Source organism: Anguilla rostrata, chromosome 6, assembly GCF_018555375.3.
Source record: "Anguilla rostrata isolate EN2019 chromosome 6, ASM1855537v3, whole genome shotgun sequence".
NCBI lineage: Eukaryota > Metazoa > Chordata > Actinopteri > Anguilliformes > Anguillidae > Anguilla > Anguilla rostrata.
In genome coordinates, this window is record NC_057938.1 from 35,421,207 (window position 1) to 35,443,197 (window position 21,991).

Below are 21,991 nucleotides of genomic sequence, written 5' to 3' on the forward strand. Positions count from 1 at the left end.
TGCCAACGAGCGCTTTGTATTAAGGCGGGATGAAAGCAGAGCTCCGCGCGCGGGCGGCTATCGTCAGTTACCCCCCCGTCTCAGCTCCCCGGCGCCGCCGCGGAGCAGCGGTCCAAATCGCGGGTGCCTGCGTTCAGCCGTGGCGGGCCGGCGCCATCAATCCCTGTGACGCCCGCGACACCCGTGCGCGATTTCAGGGCGTGTCCGCTTGGCGGCGGCGGCCGGTTCTAATCCACTGCTAACGAACGCACGCCGCGCAGGCGGGCGCTTTTGAAAAACGGTCCCTCTGAGCTCGGCGAGAGCGCAGCGGCGAAGCCGTAAATCAGCGAGGTGGACGGGCGTGGCACGTCCACAATACCAACCATATCCCCCCTCCGACCAACCCCCACCTCAGTGATCTACAGCAACAGAGGGCCGGGGTGGACGGGTGCCGGAGAGAGGGAAAGAGGGTAGGGAGGGAGGGGAAAGGATGAGAGAGTGAGGTGATGGAGGAGAGAGATATGGAAGAGAATAAGAAGCAAGGGAGAGAGAGGAGGAAGGAGAAAGAGGGGAGGAGAGAATTAAGGGTATGAAGGAATGAGGTAAGGTGGGAAGGGAGGAAGAAAACAAGGGAGTATAGAGACAGGGAATGGGTGAGAAACAGGAAGATTGGTGAAACGCAGGAGAGAGAGAAGACCATTAACAAAATGACCTTTAAGGGAAACAGTAGAAATTATCTGTTTGGATATATGGACATGTATTTGGTCATAAACAGTATATTCTATGTTCTCAATCATTATTCATGACTAAACCATAAGCCAACTATCCAAACATATGTAAACCTGAGGGCTGTAGCTATCTTAAAGGGTAATTATACCCTAGATTGCTTATGTTTTTAGCAGTAAACATATGTAATAAGCCATTTTAATCGACGCTGTTACTTCAGCAATAATCTGAAATAGTATTATTCGACAGAAGCACTGGCAGAAAACGTTTTAAAAATGCTTTCTGCATTCCACTCTGGCCCTGCCCCTCCTTGGAGGTTCTACTATGTGATATAAATGTCAGGGGAGATATCCAGCCAGAAAATTGCTGCCACCCACAAATTTGTCAGTTTAATTTTTAATACAATTGGCTAGATTGACTGACGTTTTCAAATCTGACAAACATGACAGCCTAAACAGTCACAAAAACATGTCTTTGAAAACATCTGAAGGGAAAACTAGGCCTTGCAATTGCTGAATCTTGATTCATATTTGATCTGCTACACCTAGTTCAACAGTTCGATCCAAGTTTCTAGAGCCAGGCGCTGCTACACTTTCTTGTGTCATAGACGGAGCCCTTGTGAACCCTTGTACTGCTGACTGTGCTAAAGAAAGGTCCTCAGATTTTAACTAATTTATTTATGGACGTTAGCTATCATTTTGAAAGCAGTATATCTGGAGTTAAAAATTGTTTCCTTTTTTTGTATGCGTGCCTCCTTGTCTCCTTCTGTTGCCCCTTGCCAAATAAAAGACAACGGATGACATCGTCTCATCAGCGGAATGTTCCAGCGATGACGAGGACCTTGAAGAGTGTGACTCGGGACATGCAGGTGGGAGGAGTTTGGTTCACTCTGCTTGCTCAGATGTGATTGGTTTTCGTTTGGTTTGCAACCAAGAATGTTTCCTTAAAGCATCATTCCCCCTGGAAACACAAAGTGTAACTTCATATTATGTTTGTGCACCTTTAAAAAAACTTTTTAAAGACCTTAAGCGATTTCCTTAAAGACCTTAAGCAAGTTTTATTAAAGATATCAAAAATCATAATTGCCCTTACTTCTCAAATGAATCCTTAATAATTACATTAATGTCTTTAAAGATTTTTAAAACCTCCTGATACAAGCTACACTTGTCTGTAAGGTTTCCAAAGTGGTTAACATGGCTCTGTAACTATACTAATTTTGTCCTCTCTGTATTCTAACAAGAGTGGAGACATATTTAATTGAAAAGTCCAAAATTAGTGTTGAGAGTCATGTTGTCCACATTGATGCTACAAAATGTATCATATTTGTAGATTTCTTGTGTGATTTTGACTTGTGTATATGATAGATGATACATTTTGAGGTACTTTTTTGATTTAGTGCTTCTAGCAAATTCACCTCGCAGATTAACTGCAAATGAACTGGTTATATGTTTGTTTTATTTTCATGTTTTAAGTTTAGTGTTTTAATAGAGAACAGATATCATTGAATTTCTGTGTACAGTGTTTACACACACCCACACGCACACGCACACGCACACACACACACACACACACACACACACACATTAGTTTCTAGATGAAAGTGCTATTCAGATTTTTTCCAACCATAAATTAGATATACATATAGCAAATAATATACATTTGATTTCTATAAATCTAGTGAAATTAACTCTTTAATACATTCAAGAAATATTTTCTTTATTTTCAGAGAATATGGGTATATCTTTTTTTATCAGTTTTAACATTAAGCTCTTAATCATTTCTATGTAATAAATGAAAATCTAATATTTTGGACACAATTCCATAATGGATGGAGCTACCACACTCTGTCAATCGCTGACTTCAGCAAAAATATATCTATAATCAGTGAGTCAGTGGTGAGACACTCGATAGCTCCACCCATTTTGTGGTTCATGAAGTCTCAATTGCTAATCACAAGTCCCCGGGAAAGAGCATTTAATATGTGCACACAGTGTTTTGGGCTTAAGGGATCATTTATTGAACCTTATGGATATTATTCAAAATTCATCATGTTGAACCTCATATCTCTGGGCCATCCTTCACTGCATCATCAGAACACTAATTACTAATCAGTGTAGATAAAGCCTGCTGATTATGAAACATATGTCCATATTGCCCTCGGCCCCACAGTTTAATTCAGATTGCTCAAATATAATTCGGGACCTTTATCCCATTATCTACTCATTATCCATGTCCCTTAAATCGACCAATTACAGGCTATTATCACAGGCCATTATTTGCTTTAAAAATGTTTCAGAAATTTCCTTTCAGAATCCTTTGTGTGTTCATTTTTTTTAATTCACAGTCCCGAGGGCCCTCTGTCACATTTCATTGAAAGAGATGAAAAATAATAACCATTCAATGCTTTCCCTTGATTGATTGTCCATACAGAATTACTTGCCTCCACCATAATTGCCTATTTGCCTTTTTATTAGACCTATAGCAGGGGGGTAATGCTTCATTTTACAGTCCCTTAAGTACTAGGTATTTACCAGGTATGTTTTAAGAATAGCACACAATTGGTTAATTACCACTAGTAAAAAAAGTTAGTAAATGCTAGGAAACTAAAACTGAAATACTTAGAAACACCTCTGCTATTACCTGCTATCAGTTATCTGCTATCAGTTCAAGGGACTATCTTGGTTACTACTAAGGTTTAGCTTGGTTATAGCCTGAGTGTAATTTTTTATTCCTAGGAAATTAGACAATACTTACTTCCTGGGGTGTCTCCAATAAATCTAAATTTCTAGGAATCACCCAATGAAACTCAGGCAATAACCAACCTTAACCTTTGATAACAGCATGATAGAAACTTGAATTGATGGTAATGGTAATGGTAATGGTAATAGAGGAGGTGTTTCAAAGTATTTTAAAGAGTTTTAGTTTCTTAGTATTTACCTATTTTTTCTCTTCTTTTATCAGTGGTTGCTACAGTCAATTGCTACATTATGTGCCATTTTACCACATATCTACCTGGTAAATGCCTAGTACGTATGAACCTGTGAAAGGAAACATTACCTTGCCGGGCAGAAAAGGTTGTTGAACCAGAGAGATGTCTCAATGAAGTATACTATTCAGCCCGGCTGACTGCCAAGCATTAGGATAATTTCCACCCCCTGCCTCCGTAAAATGAATTTGAAATCACATACTTTGGCTTTGATCAGTCAACCTCCCACTGCACAAACGTCCACCACACTATCTCTAGCAGGGATCGATTTCAAGAGATTTAACAGCGGGAAGTATCAGCTTCCTAAAGCCAGTTCCGATTAAGCTCAGGCCTCAAAAGGTAAAAGGTCAATCCCATGCACTCCCGAGGTAATAACATCAATAGCTAGATCCAGTACGTAGGAAGGCTTAGTTATATACTGTGAGAGCTCTTGATCTAAAAATATATGAACATATATGATAAAAATTAGATATGAAACACACGACTGAAAAATATATACAACAACAGGCCACCCAAGCATCCAGTCAAACTGACACAGAAATTCACACCCTCATTCCGATCCTGCTTCGGTTGACATGGATATAAATGCATGACATTTATTTTTGGTCATTTTTCTATTCCTTCAAAATTTTGATTTGTTTATTTGTTTATTTTGGTCGGCATGCATGGGTACTTTCCCTCTGTTGAACTTTTAATTTGGTCTTTTTTTCTGTTGGTTGTGATTTTTTTGGTCTCTTGGGGGTTCCTTGTTTCTTTAGTGTCCTAATCTGCCCAGTTTTCCTATTAAAACATTGCTGTCGTTCTGCCTCATCTTGTACCGCATGAATTTTTGGTGGTTGAAAACATTATTTTTTCCTCTCTCTTCCTGGTTTTTTCTTTAAGTATTTGTCCCATGGGCTTCTAATGAAACATTCCCATGTTTTAATTAACAAAAACAAATTTAAAGGGCAACAAAATCTTTTCTTGCCATCGTCCCTTTTGACCTACATGTTTGTAGGCCACCCTACTCTGTCTCAAGAAAGTTGTGTGAAAGAATGATTTTTTTTTTCCTTCCCGTTTTCATTCCTCCTTTTTCCACCCTCTTTTCCTCATGCCGTTCTGCATCTAAATGTCTTTTTTAATGCAGATGGCATAAAAAGAATTTTATTGCCACAAGAGTATATCTGTTTTTCTATTTCTTTTGTTGCTCTACGAGAGTCATTTGTGGCATGCGTTATAGAGCGTAGCTCCTACTCAACTAAACTAAAACCAAACTCCTGGTGGGTTCCATCCTCCTGTGCATGGACGTTGATTGTCATCACTGTGTGTGTTTTAGACCATAGCTCTGCATTCAGGCTAACCCCACTGGCTGTGTGCTCTTAATTGCAACTTTGGCACCCTTCTGCTCAGCAGCAGACGCTGCTGCTGACCGCCTTCTACCACTTCAGCTCTTTCTGTCTGTCAGCTTGTCTGTCGGTTTGTCTGTCTGCCTGTCTGTCCATCTGTGTTTACGTCCTGTGTTGTCGTGATGTGAACCTGTTCTCTGTTCGTAAGAATTGTTGAATTGTCCCTTTTCCCTGTGAGGAATTCCACAAGAAGGCCACTAATTAATGAAAAGTTTTCAAATGCACCTTTTCAAACCAGCAAGTCTTGTTAAGTTGAATTTAAGTAGCTATGGGCTTCTCTTCCTCTAAAGACTATTGAGGCCAGTTTGAATTTTACTCTGAGAATATGCTGCCACTCTACCACCATGTAAGCTTTTACAACTATGTCACAGATTTATTCATACCTTATAACAAAGCAAATCCATTTGGAATAAGACCACGCATTTATGCAGAAAGTGAATCCACAGGAGTCCGGTTTTATGGTCATATCTTTCACTTTATCAGAACAAGCTCTGTATGTCCTTTGAGGCTTAACTAGGTGAGCAACTATTACAATGATAGAAAAGATCGACTGTTTTAATCTATTAACTGGGTCCAATCTCCCCAAAATTAATCACTGAGCGGAAAATTCAGTACACCATAACTCATAAGATGATTATACCCCCCACACATTTAAAATAAGCTGACTGACTGGGCTGGTCGTAACTCGAGATCGTATTTAGTATCAGAGAGTCGAACGCAGCCGGCCCGCGTGACAAGCGCTGAGGACATTAATATAAATTTGTGTCAGTTACACTTTGGGGCCCTCATCATGAGGAAAATACGTGTCACCTCCCAAGCAGAGTGAGAGCATGAAGCTGCGATTACTCAGTTAAAGACAGCTGGCCTCTTCGGTTCCGCTACACCTCAGCGGAGTCAGCACTTTTAGGTGTCTGTGAATTACCGTTCAACTGGATTCAGATGCAGGTCCCAAAGGTTATACGTAACTAGCCCCCTTCCATTTGTTGAGACTGCGTTTCGCATGCTGTAATGCAGTCATCTGGCTGTAAGATGGCGGTATAGCTCCCTCATAAAACTGGTGAGCAAATGAAACATAAATACTGAAAAAATTTTAGATAAAATTATTTTCCAAAATTTATATTATCCCATTTAACTTGCTGAATTGTCTCACCCATTCATTGACTCCTAGTTCTCGTATCAATTAATCAGGCAGTATTGACATAATTATTATTTCTATTCTGCAGTATTCAGTATATTGTTCTATTAATACATCAGTTTTTAACTGTAGCTGACTGTAGTTTGTCAAACAATAATTTCTGATTTGCTGTCGTAAGATTAAGAGAATACTGAAAGAAATACTGAATCAGAAAAGCTCCATTGACATTGCAATGCAATAAAAAGGAATGTATTTTATTAATAACTTTATAATAATTAAGAAATTGTCCTTTAAGTATTTTAATAACTATGTTAATAACATGATTGAAAAGTAATCAAACTAAACTGATTATGTTAGTCTCCCCATTACAATGTTTGCATGTCACTTTTTTATAATTCTTGTATCATGACACTTCGACTGTAATACAATGATTTCCGGAGTGAAAAAAAAGGCACTGTTTTGGTGATAAGCACTGCCTCAGCAATGTCATTTGGTTAGCCTGGCCTGAGGCCATAAATTGACATTGTGTTCTGAAAGTTTTCTGTTACAAATTTACTCGTATCCATCGGTGTAGATTGTACCGGGTGGGCACTGCTGCACGTATTTTCAAGGACAGGCTCTTTAGATGTTATCACCTCCTCCATTGGTCTCTCTCTGTCTAATTAATCACCACTAAGTGCCTTGTTGTAGGTTTCAGTCGGAGCAGCTACAGAGACACCTAGTGGATCTCAACTCAGTTACAAGAAACACATCCCACTCACCAAAAACTGGAACACGATACTTATAATGATATGAAGTCACTAGTGGACCATATCAGACATAAAGGTTGTCTTAAATGTAGGAAATGAAGGATAACAGTGGTCCTTGCTGTCAACATGCATTTCTTTAACAAATTACATCATGTTCTGACCCAGCATGTGTGTTGTCTCAATGAACACTAAAGAGAATGAGAAAGAGAGAGGTGAAGTAGGAAGAGAATATCGAGACATCAGACAGTATCTTTCTGAGGAGAGATGTGGAGAGCTTCAGTTTGCTGACACAAAATCCCGCATGTATTTAAACACAATAAAGTATTAAAGAGATGGATGGACTCTTACCTGAGCCGGAACTGTCGGTTTGACAAGACGTTTGCCACTATGCTGCTAGCGAGTCAGCTCCGTGCCGCCCCGGGACAGGTCTCAGATCAGCATTTAGCTATTCCGCTCTCAGCCTGGTGAGAGGTGATCCTAATCGGGCATGGCTACAGTCAGCTAAATCAGCAGGCAGGCAGACAGGCAGGCCTCCCTATGAATTGAAACAGAGGTAGCTGATGAGCTACAAACAGTGGAAGCTAAGGGCTAGCCTTCACCTATCATCCTGAGCGTTTGTTGACCATTTTACCTGATTAGAGACCAGGTTTAAATAAGGATCACCTGTTAGCTGGTAATTCCTTGTTGTCTTGGAATATGGGAGTAACTCTGCAGCGAACTTCATGTTAAAGGGGTAGTTCACCCAAAAAAAGAAATAAAGCTATGGTTCCACTCAGCTGGAGTGTTGTCTATCCATCACTGAGATTTGATGAGTTTTCTGGATATCCGCTGCAGCTCACCCTGATACAACGGAACAAAGTTCATGTGGCACTCAAAGTGCTAAAAATTTACATTTTAAAAATTCAACTCAAAAAAATGCACTGTCAAAATATACACTCACCGGCCACTTCATTAGGTGACAGGAGTGGCACCCAGTGTGGTCTTCTGCTACTGTAGCCCATCTGCTTCAAGGTTTGACATGGTGTGCGTTCAGAGATGCTCTTCTGCATACCTCGGTTGTAACAAGTGGTTATTTGAGTTACTGTTGCCTTTCTATCAGCTCGAACCAGTCTGGCCATTCTCCTCTGACCTCTGCCATCAACAAGGCATTTTTGCCCAGAGAACTGCCACTCACTGGATATTTTCTCTTTTTCTGAACATTTTCTGTAAACCCTGGAGATGGTTGTGCATGAAAATACAGGTAGATCAGCAGTTTCTGAAATACTCAAACCAGCCCGTCTTGCACCAACAACCATGCCACGTTCAACGTCACTTAAATCACCTTTCTTCCCCATTCTGATGCTTGGTTTGAACTTCAGTAGATTGTCTTGACCATGTCTACATGCCTAAATGCATTGAGTTGCTGCCACGTGATTGGCTGATTAGATATTTGCGTTAACGGGTGCAGTTTATAGTTGAACAGGTATACCTAATGAAGTGGCCAGTGAGTGTATAATGGCATGGTTACTCACAAACATCCATAGACCTTGCTTTGATCGAAAACTACTTTCTACTGAAGTATGCCAAGTTTGCCAGCTGTGCATATCCACGCAAAGTCTCGACCAAAGCACACCAGTATTCTGGGGTGGACTCTCAAATTTTAATAACAATGTTGAAACAATGTTTTAAAATAATATATTCTGTGCCCAGAATACTTGAGTGCTTTGGTTGAGACTGCTGTTCATGAGTCACCGTGTCATTATATATTTGAAAAGAGAATTTTTTGATTAAATTTTTGGCACTTTGAGCATCACAAAACCCATGTCCCATTGAGGTCCATTGTATGAGGGTGAACTGCAGCAGAAAACTTGAAAACGAAATAGAAAGTCAAGTTTTGTCAAAACTTGTCAAAACAAAACAAAACAATTTGGACGGAATGATTGCACTTCAGGTAAGTACAAATATAGCTTAATTTCATTTTAAGTGAACTACGCCTTTAAATCCCTTGTTACATTGGGGAAGGCAAAATGTCCCCACATATTTTTTTTTATGAAAATGACTAATATAACCCAATCTCTCCAAAATGTTACAATTTTAAATTATGCCAGTGTACAAAGATATTGGTGCCCAGTGGAAATGAATCTAGATGTGGGTGATTCTTTTTGCAATAAGGAACACATAAGGCACCATCATAAGGCTCATTATCTTTATGATGGTGCCGGATGTTCTCTGTCTGTAGCTCTCTGGCTGGCATTTGATGGGTATAAATGCCATCTTTAATGCAACATCTCAATACTATTATATTGGTATTGCCTGCAGTATGTACTCATATCATCACTTTTGTCTCAATAGCTTTGAAGAGTACAGTCAGCTCGATCTGAGATACTGGCAAATTGATGGGAGGGACACATAGACGCAGAAACGCGTATAATTTTAAGCAGCGGTAACACTTGCGCTCAAAGTGTTTCTAAAGCGTTTCCTCTCCCCTCCAGTTATTTGTGCTGTTTTGGACAGTCAGCTACTGCACAAACACCACCTTCATGTAAGACTTATGTGAGGTGCTGTAATCAGCTGTGCCAGCCCCTTGGCCACAACACACACGCACACACTCCCACACCCACACACACACACAGATTTTTGGGGACTTTGGATTGAAAGGGGCAATTTTTTCTCAGTGGACGGCCCCAAAAAAAAAAACCCTTTTTTTCCCACCGCAGCGCCCAGGTATTCGCTGACAGACAGAGTTCTGCAGAATGATCTCTTTATGGGATCAGGAAGCTGAATCGCTGACAGGTCCTGGAAATGAGTTTCAGGTCCTGAAGTGATGGTGAATGAGAGAGTGTGAGCGCCATGCCGTGCTGTCAATGGAGCGCCAAATGTATGATCTGGTGTGGAATGCACGGCAGTACTTTGAGAACGATGCAGCAGCAGCAGCAATTGTAGTAGTAGCAGCAGTACCAGTAACAGTAGCAGCAGTAGCACTAGCAGTAGTAACAGCAGTAGCAGCAGTAGTAATAGTAGCAGCAATACCAGTACCAGCAGAAGCAGTAACAGTAATAGCAGTAACAGTACCAGCAGCAATAGCAGTAGAAACCGCAGTAGCAGTAGCAGTAGTAATAACTGTAGTAAGAGCAATAACAGTTCTAGCAGTAGCTGCAGCAGTAACAGTAATAGCCGTAACAGTACCAACAGTAATAGCAGTAGAGACAGCAGTAACAGTAGCAGAAGTAATAACGGTAGTAGCTGCAATAACAGGTCTAGCAGTAGCAGCAGCAGTAACAGTAATAGCAGTAGCAGCAGCAGTAACAGTAATAGCAGTAGCTGCAGCAGTAACAGTAATAGCAGTAGAAACAGCAGTAACAGTAACAGCAGTAATAACGGTAGCAACAGAAATAATAGTAATAGCAGTAGCGGTTAAAGCAGCAGTAGCAGCATCAGCAGTAAGAATAGCAGCCTAGTTGCAGTAATGGAAGGTGTATTAGTAGAGGTTTACCAGGATTATTGTGGTTTGAATGTACATTAACTATAAATAGAGCATAGACTGTCAGATAAAACATAAAAGAGCCAGCACTATTCATGGACTGTGACTACTTTGGCTGATGTGTCAGTCATATCTTTAGCCCATCTAGTAGTAAAAACATAGTGCTGCTGTTGCTTTTGGGAGGTGAATCATTCATTCAGTAAGGGAGCAAGTGGTTTTAGGATAACTTATTCGCAGACAAGTGTCGACATGTATTGTTCATCAGAAGGGTTAACGGTAGTTGGATTGGTTCGCAAGCCCACTAAATCAAAATGGAACCTTGATGCTATGAAAGTGTCTGATATGTTCACTGACACAGGCTGAAATTACACCGCAGGGCAAACAGCAGGTGAGGGCGTCCCCCGCCCAATCACCGTCCACTACAGGGATACGTGTCTGCTCAACAGCTGAGAACATAAATTCAGTTCAAACCGGGTGACTTTTAAAAGGGTGCAGATTGCGCCAAAGATCCTTGTTTCCCCCTTGACACTGATATTAAGTTTGTGCTTTGTGATTAGGCTTTTGGCTTTAATTTGGCTCTCGTCGTTCTGCTGTGCAAACAGCACTGCTGTGAAGGATGACTCTAATCTATTTCCTTCCTGTCTCCCAGGTGGCAGAATAAGCACAAATTGTGTAAGCAGTTCAAATACTTAAAATACTGAAATTGTGTACACAGCTGAAACACTTCTAAAGTCTCTGGGGCAGGGTGGAGGTGGGACTGGGCAGCTTGAAAACAACCCAAATTCAACTCCTGCAATTACTGTCAATAAATGTATGCGTGCAAAATAACAGGCTTTACTCTCCAGCACAAAGTGTAACGGATAGGGGAAAAAAAATAAATAAATTACTGATGATAATCGTCCTCAGCGCTCGGAGAGATTACCAGAGAGCCAAGGATACGCAGGCGTTTAAAAGACAGCAGTTGAAAACAATAGAGGAGCCCACTGTTTTGCACCTTGAGCTTATTCACTTTTACATTTGGTGATGAATCTATCTGAAAATGGCGCATGACAGCATGCTGGGTTCTAGGCGGGAAGCACTCCGTCTCCCTGTGACTCTAATCGCATCAGGAATGGGATATCAGCTTACCGCCGTTAATATAGAGAACACAGAGTCCAGCTCAGTGAGACATGCAGAGATTTGGGTCAGATACTGTGTATGTTTGTAGGATACACCATTTCTCTTTCTTTTACCGAAAACCTATGTTTGCTCGGAATTCGCTTTGTTAAAAAACAATATTGTACTTTTTTAATCGTGCCAAATGGAAAGAGTGAAACCTCCTGTCGTGGCTGAGGACCACCATTCAAAAAAGTGAGTTGAAGTAGTTATGCTTTCAAACTGCATGCCCTTGAAAATGAAAGCACATCTGAACATTGCTTAAAATGATTTATAGTGGGAGGAAAATAAATGTATTATTGAGATGGTCTGGGTCAACGCTTAAGACAGCTCTCCACGACGCCGAGCACAAAAGCAATCATCTTCCTCAGAAGCACCTCAAAAGTACCCCAGGTGTCCACTCTCATGGATGCAAAAGAATCTGCATCTGCAGCATTTCTATGGCAGCTTAAAAATGATTTGCTAATTAATGATGTGTAGCTCAAAGCACTCCTTCCATACATTAAATTGAAAGCAAATCCAAACACACAAAATAAACACATTAAAATGCATGCTGTTTCCACAATTTCAAAAAGCTGTGAAATTTGAGCCTTGATAGATGCCTGCCAAGAAATGGTTGCCCGGTTTTAAAAATAGAAGTGTGCACTTTAAAGTCAGTTTCAAGCCAAACTTTTGCCCCATTCCTCTAAGCCTGTAGTAGCATACAGCCTTGGCTTGTTTGATGCGATAACACAGTTCATGTATCAGGAAAACTAACTAACCTGGCTGAAGAGAAATAAGCAAAACCCTGACATTCAGTGTACAAAGGCCACAACAAAGGATCATTTGAAAGATTAAAGGGCCTTCAAAAACACTGCAGAAATTCTGTCCTGCTTTGAGATTTGGCCTGAATAACACATTAATGTGTACCCACTTGTATTACTTACAAGACCGAGCCCCAGTGCTTCAAGTAGAAATAGAAGAAAACTTTAAAAAGTCTGAAAGGTGTTCATGTTTGAAGTCACCACTGAACCCATGACCCGGACAGAATGCTTCTGCCCTCATGAGCCTGTAATTATAAAATCCTACAACTACAAATCCTCCTGTTAGAAAGTGTGCAATATGTCAGATTAAGGACAACTTGTGATTTTGCTAAAGAATACATTCGATCAGTCATTGCTAGAATTTTCAGTCTGTAGCAGTTGACATTATTAGCTTATGTAACCTGTATATGCATAGAATAAACTCTGAACTGGAGAGAGGGGCTGGATCCATAGACCAATGGAGTGGCAGCATACAGAACTTTCAAAAAAGCTCAAAGTTAATGTCTGTAAACACACTTTTCCTTTGTGCCTGAATATAATAGTTTCCTTTGCTAACCGCTTATAGGCAGCCTTAAATTTGTATTTCCAGAAAAGACGTATAATTGCACTGGAAATAAATATGAGTTTCAGAAACCAGTCAAGAGTACAGAATATGTTCTTTAACCGTGACCGAGCCTGTTTAGTATCAGAACACCTGACAATTTTATTCCCATAACCTCATGGAACTATGAGCCTGACGACACATGGGTTGATTTGAGATTTGATGAGCCTGTCAGTGCAAATCAGATGAATGGTCTTGAGTATATTCAAGCAAACTCAGTCTCTAATTCTAGCCTGAAATACAGGATCTGATAAGAGTAGACATCGCATCCCTCATTTTTTCAAAAGAGACGTAATCTCCTCTCCCCATAGACAAGCTGTTTACACATACATGACACGCAAGTGATGTTGCTAGCATGCAGCTCATGTTGGGGGAGCTTATATATATATTATATCACAATGTAACAGCTTTATTAGACCCAGTTATAGTCCAGTGAAATGGCAAAGTAAGCTGGATTTAGAGTTCATATTGAGTTCTAGCTTCAGCAAGACAACTGTTAACAACACCTTGTGCCCTCTTGTGGACTTTCTAAAGACACTGTGTACAACTGTTCAACCAGAGGCTGCAGGCAGTGCAGTGACATTAACGTTAAAATGCCAAGTGTTCCGGCTATCATAAATCAACCCAAAAGATATGATGACTGTGAAGTTCATCTGATCTAAAGAAACAAGCCATAAAGACTTGATCTGATATGTGGGTATTATACGTACAGGATTTTCTTTTTGAGTTGTTTACATGATTCCACATTGGATTGCCTTGCTGACAGGTCTGACAGCCATTGGTTGAACTTTGCCCTCTGAACTTTTAACCTTACTTGACCTCCTAACTTCCTCCTTTACCCCCCAGCTTGCTGTACTCTTCTACTTTCCCTAAATGCAACTTACTTAAAGCATGCAACAGCCTCTCTGAATAGCTAAAATAATTCCAGTTTTCAGCTAATTTTCCAGAATGCACATCTTTCAAAACTACTGAAGGATGATAATTGTAAAACTCTTCATAACAGAAATATTTGTTATTTACACACATGACGGAGGGGGCAGACAACAATCTGATCTACTCCCTGTTGTCTGTGTTTTAGTGTGTGTGCCTTCTATTGGTTGGTTATTTCTGACAGTGTGTGGAAAAGGTCATTTATTTTTGTTGTTTCTTTTTACTGCTAATTTATGCTATACATAAACTGTCTATAGTATAGATTATATCAATCTTTTTCAAAATTAATAAATCTATGGCTTTACCTTTAAATTCAGAAATTGGAAATTAGGCATTATTATTATTATTATTATTATTGTATTTGAATGATATACTGTACATGCAAATGAGGCACATCCAAAAGCACTGTAAATAACTTTTATTTAAATAATAAAAATTTTGTATTTAAACAATCCAAAGAACAGCCCATATCACTTTCAGCAAAGGGGGCTCCAGATCTCTGTTTACCTTTTTGTGTACCTCTCTGTTACCCATTTCTGATTAAAAGTCTAAACTGTAAAGGATGGCATGGCGCTGAAGTTGCAGTTTAGGGTTGGTGAGACTGTATGTGATAGAGTTGTGTTATTTTTTTTCTTTGGGTAGATGGGCATGTATATGCTCATTGTCTGTTTGTGTATTCCCATCCCTTCCTTACAGCCAAAAGCTCTAATGCTGCCCAGCCGCTTCCTTCTGCCTTAACATGGACATGGCAACTGACTTACACATTCACCCTCATCTCTGTCATCTCCTATGTAGTGTGTTCATAGGCCCGATCCCCCACCCCACCACCACTACCACCACCACCAATTCTCCCCTTACTCTCCTCTTTAGCAGTGTTACAATATGTACAGCCATCCATTCACCCCAAACTAAAGACAAAATGACACAAAAAATTTAAAAATTTAAGCAATTTGATTAGATATTAATGAGAAAAGGAAAGAGAGCTGGAGATGTACAGGTTTTTGTAACATCCAACTTATGTATTGGAAGAAGAGACGTTTTTTCTTTTCGAGAAAAGAAGGGTTAAATTTACTCTCCATGTTTTGTGATGTGGATGTATGTGTTGTTGCCTTCCTGTATAATCCTGTCTAAAAAGCACACATTAAACAAAAGCTATAAATTGCTAAATGAATTTTAACAGCAATCTAACTATGCTTGTCCAAGAGCATTCTTACACAACTTTCTTTTGTAAATTTTTTTTTTCTTCATGCCAAAATCATGCGGGCAATTTGTTGATGTAAGTTGACAAAAATTATGGTATGCTTTCTTCCTTTGATAAGTTTTTTCGTAGGCTGTTATGATTTTCCAAGCTGACTTGTTTTCTGTTTTATAGACTAATACTTTTCTTTTTTCCTTTTTTTAAATATCTAACTGTGCCTTTTAGTTTATGAATGTCTAAAGTAATGTTTGCTGTACGTGTGAGTGCTAAATAATGTTTTAACCATGTGTTTGCTTTTGTTTTAGTTTCCTTTTAATTATTTTGTATTTGCATTGACGTTCAGTGCTCTCGGTGTTTGCAAGCCTTATAAGTGTGTGGCACCACCATGGCAAAGGAATTTTGGTAGCTTCAATGGCTTCCTGAATGTTCCATTTACTTCCCAAGAACACAAAGCACCAGAGGGTGACATCACAGTATGAAGTGTACTATACCCACATTTGAAACCCTGAAAATGAAGACACACACCCTCTGTAACAAAAAAAAAAACAAAAACAGTTCAGACTACTCAATATTCCAAGCTTGCTTCACAATTTGTTTGCGTTTTGAGCTTCACTTAGATTTTTACATTTTGATTTTTGAATTTTTATTGTTTTGCCAATGAATATTAATTTGTTTAAAAAACTCACATTTCATTGTTAGTAAAACTTCAAACTCAATTTTACATTTTTCTAACAATGAAATTTCTGAAAAGAACAATGAATTTCAGTGGGCATTTTTAGTGACTTAAAAATCTCATTTAAGCTCAGAACGAAATATTGAATATTGAATATTCTTTTTTTTTTTACAGTAGACTTGCACTTTTGAGCCATTTTGTTTTTGAAGGACCAGACACTGAATGTGCTCTGCTTTACGAGTGCCTCTTGAATTAGTGATGTCATCTCCTGCATTTTCCAGAGCAGTGCTACTCAAGACCAACGTGCACACCATGCAAGATTCACATCTGCTATTTCCTCCTAATTTTCACATCCGCAACATCAACAGGACTCCAGGAGTTTTTAATCAGTACAAGAGCCCTTGCATTTTTGTCAGTGACTAGTTTTGAATTTAAAAATAAGTCCCTGGGAAGAATATCATCAGTCTTGTGCTGCTTTACAAAGTGAGCCAAATGGAGATGTACAGAGACATTCCTCAGTCAAATATCTGTCCAATTTTGGCTCTCTGACTTGTGTGTCCAGCAATATGCCCCTGTGCCAGCTATAACCAGGTGTCCTATTGGACAACATAATTAGTCACTGGCAACAAACAGTATCCCCAAGTCATTAGTGTTTCCCTTTGCCAGTCAGGCACCTGCTTGAGCTTGGTCAGTTGTGCAGTTCTCTGATACACTAACTGTACAGCTCAGCTAGTGTGTGGAGTGTATTTTCTCCTGTGCTGATTAAGCCAATGCAGGGATGGGAGGAGCCCTCAGATGCAATTGGGCATTCCAAAATCAGACGAGAAACAGGAATGGAAAAAAGCTCACTCCTGCAGCTGACAATGCACATGCCTGTGAAATTGCTGTATGTACACACACACGCATGTGCAGGCACGCACGCACACATGCATACATGCACACACGTATACTGTACACATACACACACACAAGTACACATACACACACGCACATATCCACACACGCAAGCACACATTCAGAATAAAAAGATGAACATTCAGCTGTCATTGAACTGTCTGGGGACATCCTGCCATTTTGGTAGCTGTAAAAGAACAGTCAAAAGGTGGGAGGCCTGGGTAATTTGGGGAGCCAGTCAGTCTTACTGTCCTGTTACCGTGCCCCATACATGCCACTTCCTTAGATTTACTGGTGCCTTGATACACCAAGCCAACTAACTTCAATGCAGCAGGATGTATAAACCTTGAAATGATGCTGAATAACTCCAGTACAATCCATTCAGCACCATGATTGTTACAACTTAAAGATGTGCACAGACTAACAGAGGGAATTTTAAATGCAAAAGATTCTGTACTCCGGTTCGATGACTACTATAGCAGCTGATCCCTTGTTATTCGTGTATTGACTAGTAGTACGCACAGAATTACCAGAATTACAGTAAAGACTTTGTAACTGTAGTTATCAGACTCAGTTACTGAGTCAAATGACCAGATCACCCATCTATGTGCATGGTATATGGCTTAATGCTATATACTGCGTATACTTTGTTCAACACCATTAAGATGGTTATTTCTACTGGTTAGTTCAACCAGTAAAATTCTTCAAGAATTCACAATGTCAACATGAAATTTACATAAAACAATGCAGGCTTTAAAAGGATAGTTCACTTTCTGTGTATTTGATATTGTTTCAGTTTTGGTTTATGGTACCCATTTGTGCTTGACTAATAAAGGATATTAGTTAGATCGTCATAGAAGTTTGTTGACCTGCCAGCTTTACAATGGCAGGTATAGGGCATTTCAGGGCATTGTCTAAAGCAAGAAGACACACTGCAAGTAAAACCAAAGCAGCTCTAACAGCAATGTTAAGATGTTCTACTTATGAAATGATTTCATAGTATTCACAATTATAAACATAAATACTAGCTTTTATATTATGCTGGACTTATTTCCTTGAGTCTCAAAATAATAGTGAATTTTTATTTTTTATTTTGAAGAATAACAAAATATATTTTCTAGCTTTAACCCATAGATCCCTGAATGCCGTTCACCTGCCTTGTAAAATTGACGGTTTGTCAGAAATATCCAAAATGTCCTTTATCACACACACATCTGGGCCAATTAAAAACATACACTAAAACTGAAATAACATTTAAAAAATCCCAGAAAGTGAACTAGCCCTTTAAGGCAGTGTTGGCAATGGATCCATAAGCTTGGGCCTGGATTCAATCAACATTTATCCTTTTTTTATTTGTCCTTGAAATTAAAGTGTTCTTTTCCACAAACAAAGTTTACTGAGTTCAGCAGCCACCGAAGTTACCTTGCCCAACTGTGTTTGTGGATTTAAAAGGAATACTGGGATTTATTTGTAGGTCAAGGTTAAGTACAACTGTTGATTGAATCCAGGCCTTGCATCCAGACATGCATGCATACACACGATGGCTGTACCTCCTGTCTCCAGCCGTAATTACATCATAGTTAATTAGCAAACACACCTGGATGCAATCAAAACATTCAGAAAGGTCATTTTGGTGGTTGCTGGAACTCATAATCTGTGTTTCCATTGATCGAATGTAGGCCACAGGCAACCCTGTGCCATATCAGATCAAATATGCAGTCAACAGGAGTCTGAAGACTCAAAGTCAGCATTCGATGACAGATGGATTCTGTCCCTGAAAGTGTAGCAAATGGTGATATTCCCTAGTCTGCAGCTAGCGATTGGTGGCTTGGGCAGAGCTGTTGCTTGGCTACATCGCACCCCATATTTCTGGCTCACCCTCTTATATCCCCTAAAGCCTTTTGATGCAATGTAGCACTGTTTTGATTTCTTTTTTCTTTATTATGCTTTAATTCATTTTGTGATTCAGTCTTGTATGGTTCTGATTTACATTGAAAGTTTTTAATTTAAGCTTTGTTACATATATATTTTATTTCCTTGTTGGTTTGTTTGGTTGTTTTTGTTTATGTATGTATTCAAATGGGTTTAAGATGAAAACCTGTTTCTAATATGTATTTTTCTTTCTTTCAACCCTAGGAGGTGAACTAGTAATCCCTGTACTCGTGGAAGACCCTGTAGACACCCCCCCCATAGCAACCCGTACCCCCTCCATCCCCCTTCCCCCGACCCTCCGTCCCCTCCTCACCGTTATCGACACCACCAAAGAGCCCTTGCTCCTGGCGACGGCGGCGGGGTTCCCATGCTTGTCGGACCAAGGCGATGCTTGTATTGATGGTGATGGTGATGATAATGGTGCTGATGATAATGATGATGATGATGATGATGATGGCATGGTGGTGTCTGGGTTTGGCTCTGGGGAAGCGTTCGACTCTAGCCTGCCCCCCACAGATGACGAAGATTTTTTCACCACCTTCTCCCTGGTAACAGATAAGACCTTGTCCACGTCGGCCTTCGAAGGAGGCTACAAAGCACAGGCGCCCAAGTGGGAGGCCAAGGACTTTAGGCCAAACAAGGGCTCCGTCACGCCTCCGCCCCCCGAGCCGAGGGGCTCCACCTCCTCGTCCTCCGCGCGCGACGCTCCGCCCAAGCTGCCCGCCGGGAAAATGAACAACCGCGAGCTGAAACCGCAGCCGGACGTGGTGCTGCTCCCTCTGCCCACCTCCTTTGACACAGACAGCACCAAGCCCAAGGGCACGGTGATAACCTCCCCCATGTTTCGCAACGTGCCCACGGCGAACCCCACGCAGTCGGGCGTCCGGCGCATTCCGGGGGCCTCCGAGGTGGTCCGCGAGTCCAGCAGCACCACCGGGATGGTCGTGGGCATAGTGTCCGCGGCCGCCCTCTGCATCCTAATCCTCCTGTACGCCATGTACAAGTACAGGAACCGGGACGAGGGCTCGTACCAGGTGGACGAAACGCGGAACTACATTAGCAACTCGGCCCAGACGAACGGCATTGTGGTGAAGGACAAGCCGCAAAGCGCCAAAGGCAGCAGCAAAAGACCGAAAGACAAGGACAAAGAATATTATGTGTAAAAATAAATAAATAACATACGTAAAATGTAAAAAAAAAAAAAATAAATACACAAAAATATTTAAAATAAAAACAGAACTATGCTATGGAACGATTACACACCGGGATTTGTGGTCTGAAGGAGAAAATCAACCCAAAAACTTTTTTTGGCGTGAACGACAAAATGTACTGTATTATAAAGCACACTTACTATTGTAAGGATATAGATGGTGAAGGCTGACAGTGGCTCTAGTACTCCTCTGTCTTGGTGGGAGAAGTCATGGATGTAGAAAATTTTACAGCTACATCATTATCCTGGGTGACTTTGAGAGCCGTGTGGTCCTTGGCGTGAGTCCTTGTTTCTCGTACCCCTGTAAAAGAAACAATTTGGCCATAATTTTAAGCATGTGTGTGACATGTACGTGACGAGTAGTGTTGGCATCTTTCCAAGAGTGGGTTGAAAAAAAGCTGATCTTTGTTGCTTAAACACGTTACCTTTTGCCATAAAAAGACAAATTAGCAATGTTTCCACATTATGATGTCTGATATATGTTTCAAAAGTGTCCAGCTGTATAACATGCAGTAAAGAGCAAACACGTGGTGGAGACAGGTCTACGGTGACCTTGCAGCAGTGATATCTGCACACATCCAGTCACATAAGTAGAGAGAATTCAAAGTTTTTTTTTTCCTCTCTCCCGTCTGGGTTGTCATCTGATCACAGTGCATGCCATCTAAATGCGACCTCCTGTTCAACCTTTTGTGAACAGATCTACCCGACCAAATTGTTTGACACCAGAACTAACCTCCTTATTTCTTGATTTTTTTAATAAGCAACAAAAATAGTTCCAGATATATATTTTTTATTTTTCACCCGTTATAATTCTGCTTCATTCTGTGTGTTGTTCTATTTCCACTTTGTCCTTGTTCATTACGTTTTTTTTTCTTCTTTTAGCTGTGACAAAAATTTCTCTCTGACGGAGGCCTACAAAAGAATTAACACTGTTAATGACATTCAAATGGAAATTAATCCAATGTGAAAAGTGTGAATTCTATCTGTTGTCACAGTCAGCTGTGTCAAACAAATTTGTTTACATATTTTATTACATGATAGCTGTTGTACTTTGTAGTTCAATAATGTATATAACATTTGAGTTTGGTTTTTTTTGTAATCTTATTGTATAGATTGATCATTTGGTTTATCCGTGTATTTCATTAAGAAAATTAAAAGTTATTTGACATGAAGAAAGACTGGAGCAACAAAACTATATCAAGATTTTATAAAGCAGGGGGAGAGTGCACTGGAGATCACATCTTTCTCGCTGATGTTTCTAAGGCGCATGAATATTTGTCCGTTAGAAGTTGTCAGTCAAAATGTAAACAGACCTTCTCAACTGTTTTGGGGGTGTCATTATCAATAATTACTTTTTGTTATGATTTTTTAAAATTTAATTTTAAAAGATAAAATATCATGAAGAGATCAAGGTGGGTGCCCACACGCAGCTCAAACAGAAATGTCGTGTGACTTTGCCTCCGTGTGCGTTCTCACAGACGTCTCCCATCCTGTGAAACAATTCCCTTCTGTTTCATCTGATTTACTGCTCATATATGTTTGTGTATTGTTTTTTTGTGCAATGTCATTTAATTTAATCATTTTGGTCAATTTGTGCTGATTGTTAGTGGACTTTTTATTATTTCATGGTGTTTTTTTTATCCAAATTCAAGTCAGTGTGTATATTTATTTAATTTTGTGTTGTTACTGTTTTTATCTCATTGGTTATTAATTTGGCTTCTACAATCCAGTTTTTTTTTTTTTTGTTTGTTTGTTTTTTTTTTGTTTTTTGCTTAGCAATAAAATGTTCTTCCCAAGGTTTTCAATGTTAGTCTACAGTTGAGTGTTTTTTCATTCTGTTTTCTTTTTTGTTACACAAATGGTTGCTAGAATGTGTATAAATTCCTGCAACTGGAAAGCACATTTCTTCAAATATTTTTCTTAGTTTTTAATGAAGCCATAAATTTAGAAAATATACAGAATACAAAAACTACTGCAGCTTTTATGTCTGACAATGCTAAACGTACAAGATAAATTAATCTTATTGCATTATTTGGCAGCAGCAGCCTAACATCTTTCACATTTTTCTTTATCTTGTGGCCAATATGTAGGTATCAGGGGCTCCTTTGGGTCCTCATGGGTCTAACTAATGGCTCTCAAATTGTGGGAAGGGACCCTCTAGTTGATCATGAGAGG

General features: G+C 39.8%; 1 protein-coding gene across 14 annotated transcripts in view; it reads left to right on the forward strand.

Annotated features, from left to right (window-relative positions):
- The window catches only part of LOC135257011 (neurexin-3a-like), a 326,075-nt gene extending 304,454 nt beyond the window's left edge, over positions 1-21,621 (forward strand). For 9 of the 14 annotated variants that reach the window (XM_064339341.1, XM_064339348.1, XM_064339346.1 and 6 more), the window contains 2 exons: positions 1,495-1,573; positions 18,811-21,621. In XM_064339341.1, the coding sequence (XP_064195411.1) occupies positions 1,495-1,573; positions 18,811-19,769 (1,038 nt within the window). In that variant the 3' untranslated portion in view covers positions 19,770-21,621. Of the gene's footprint in view, positions 1-1,494; positions 1,574-14,605; positions 15,186-18,810 lie in introns of all 14 variants that reach the window. The other 5 variants (XM_064339350.1, XM_064339352.1, XM_064339353.1 and 2 more) reach the window with 2 other exon arrangements.
- Positions 21,622-21,991: the final 370 nt, after the last annotated feature.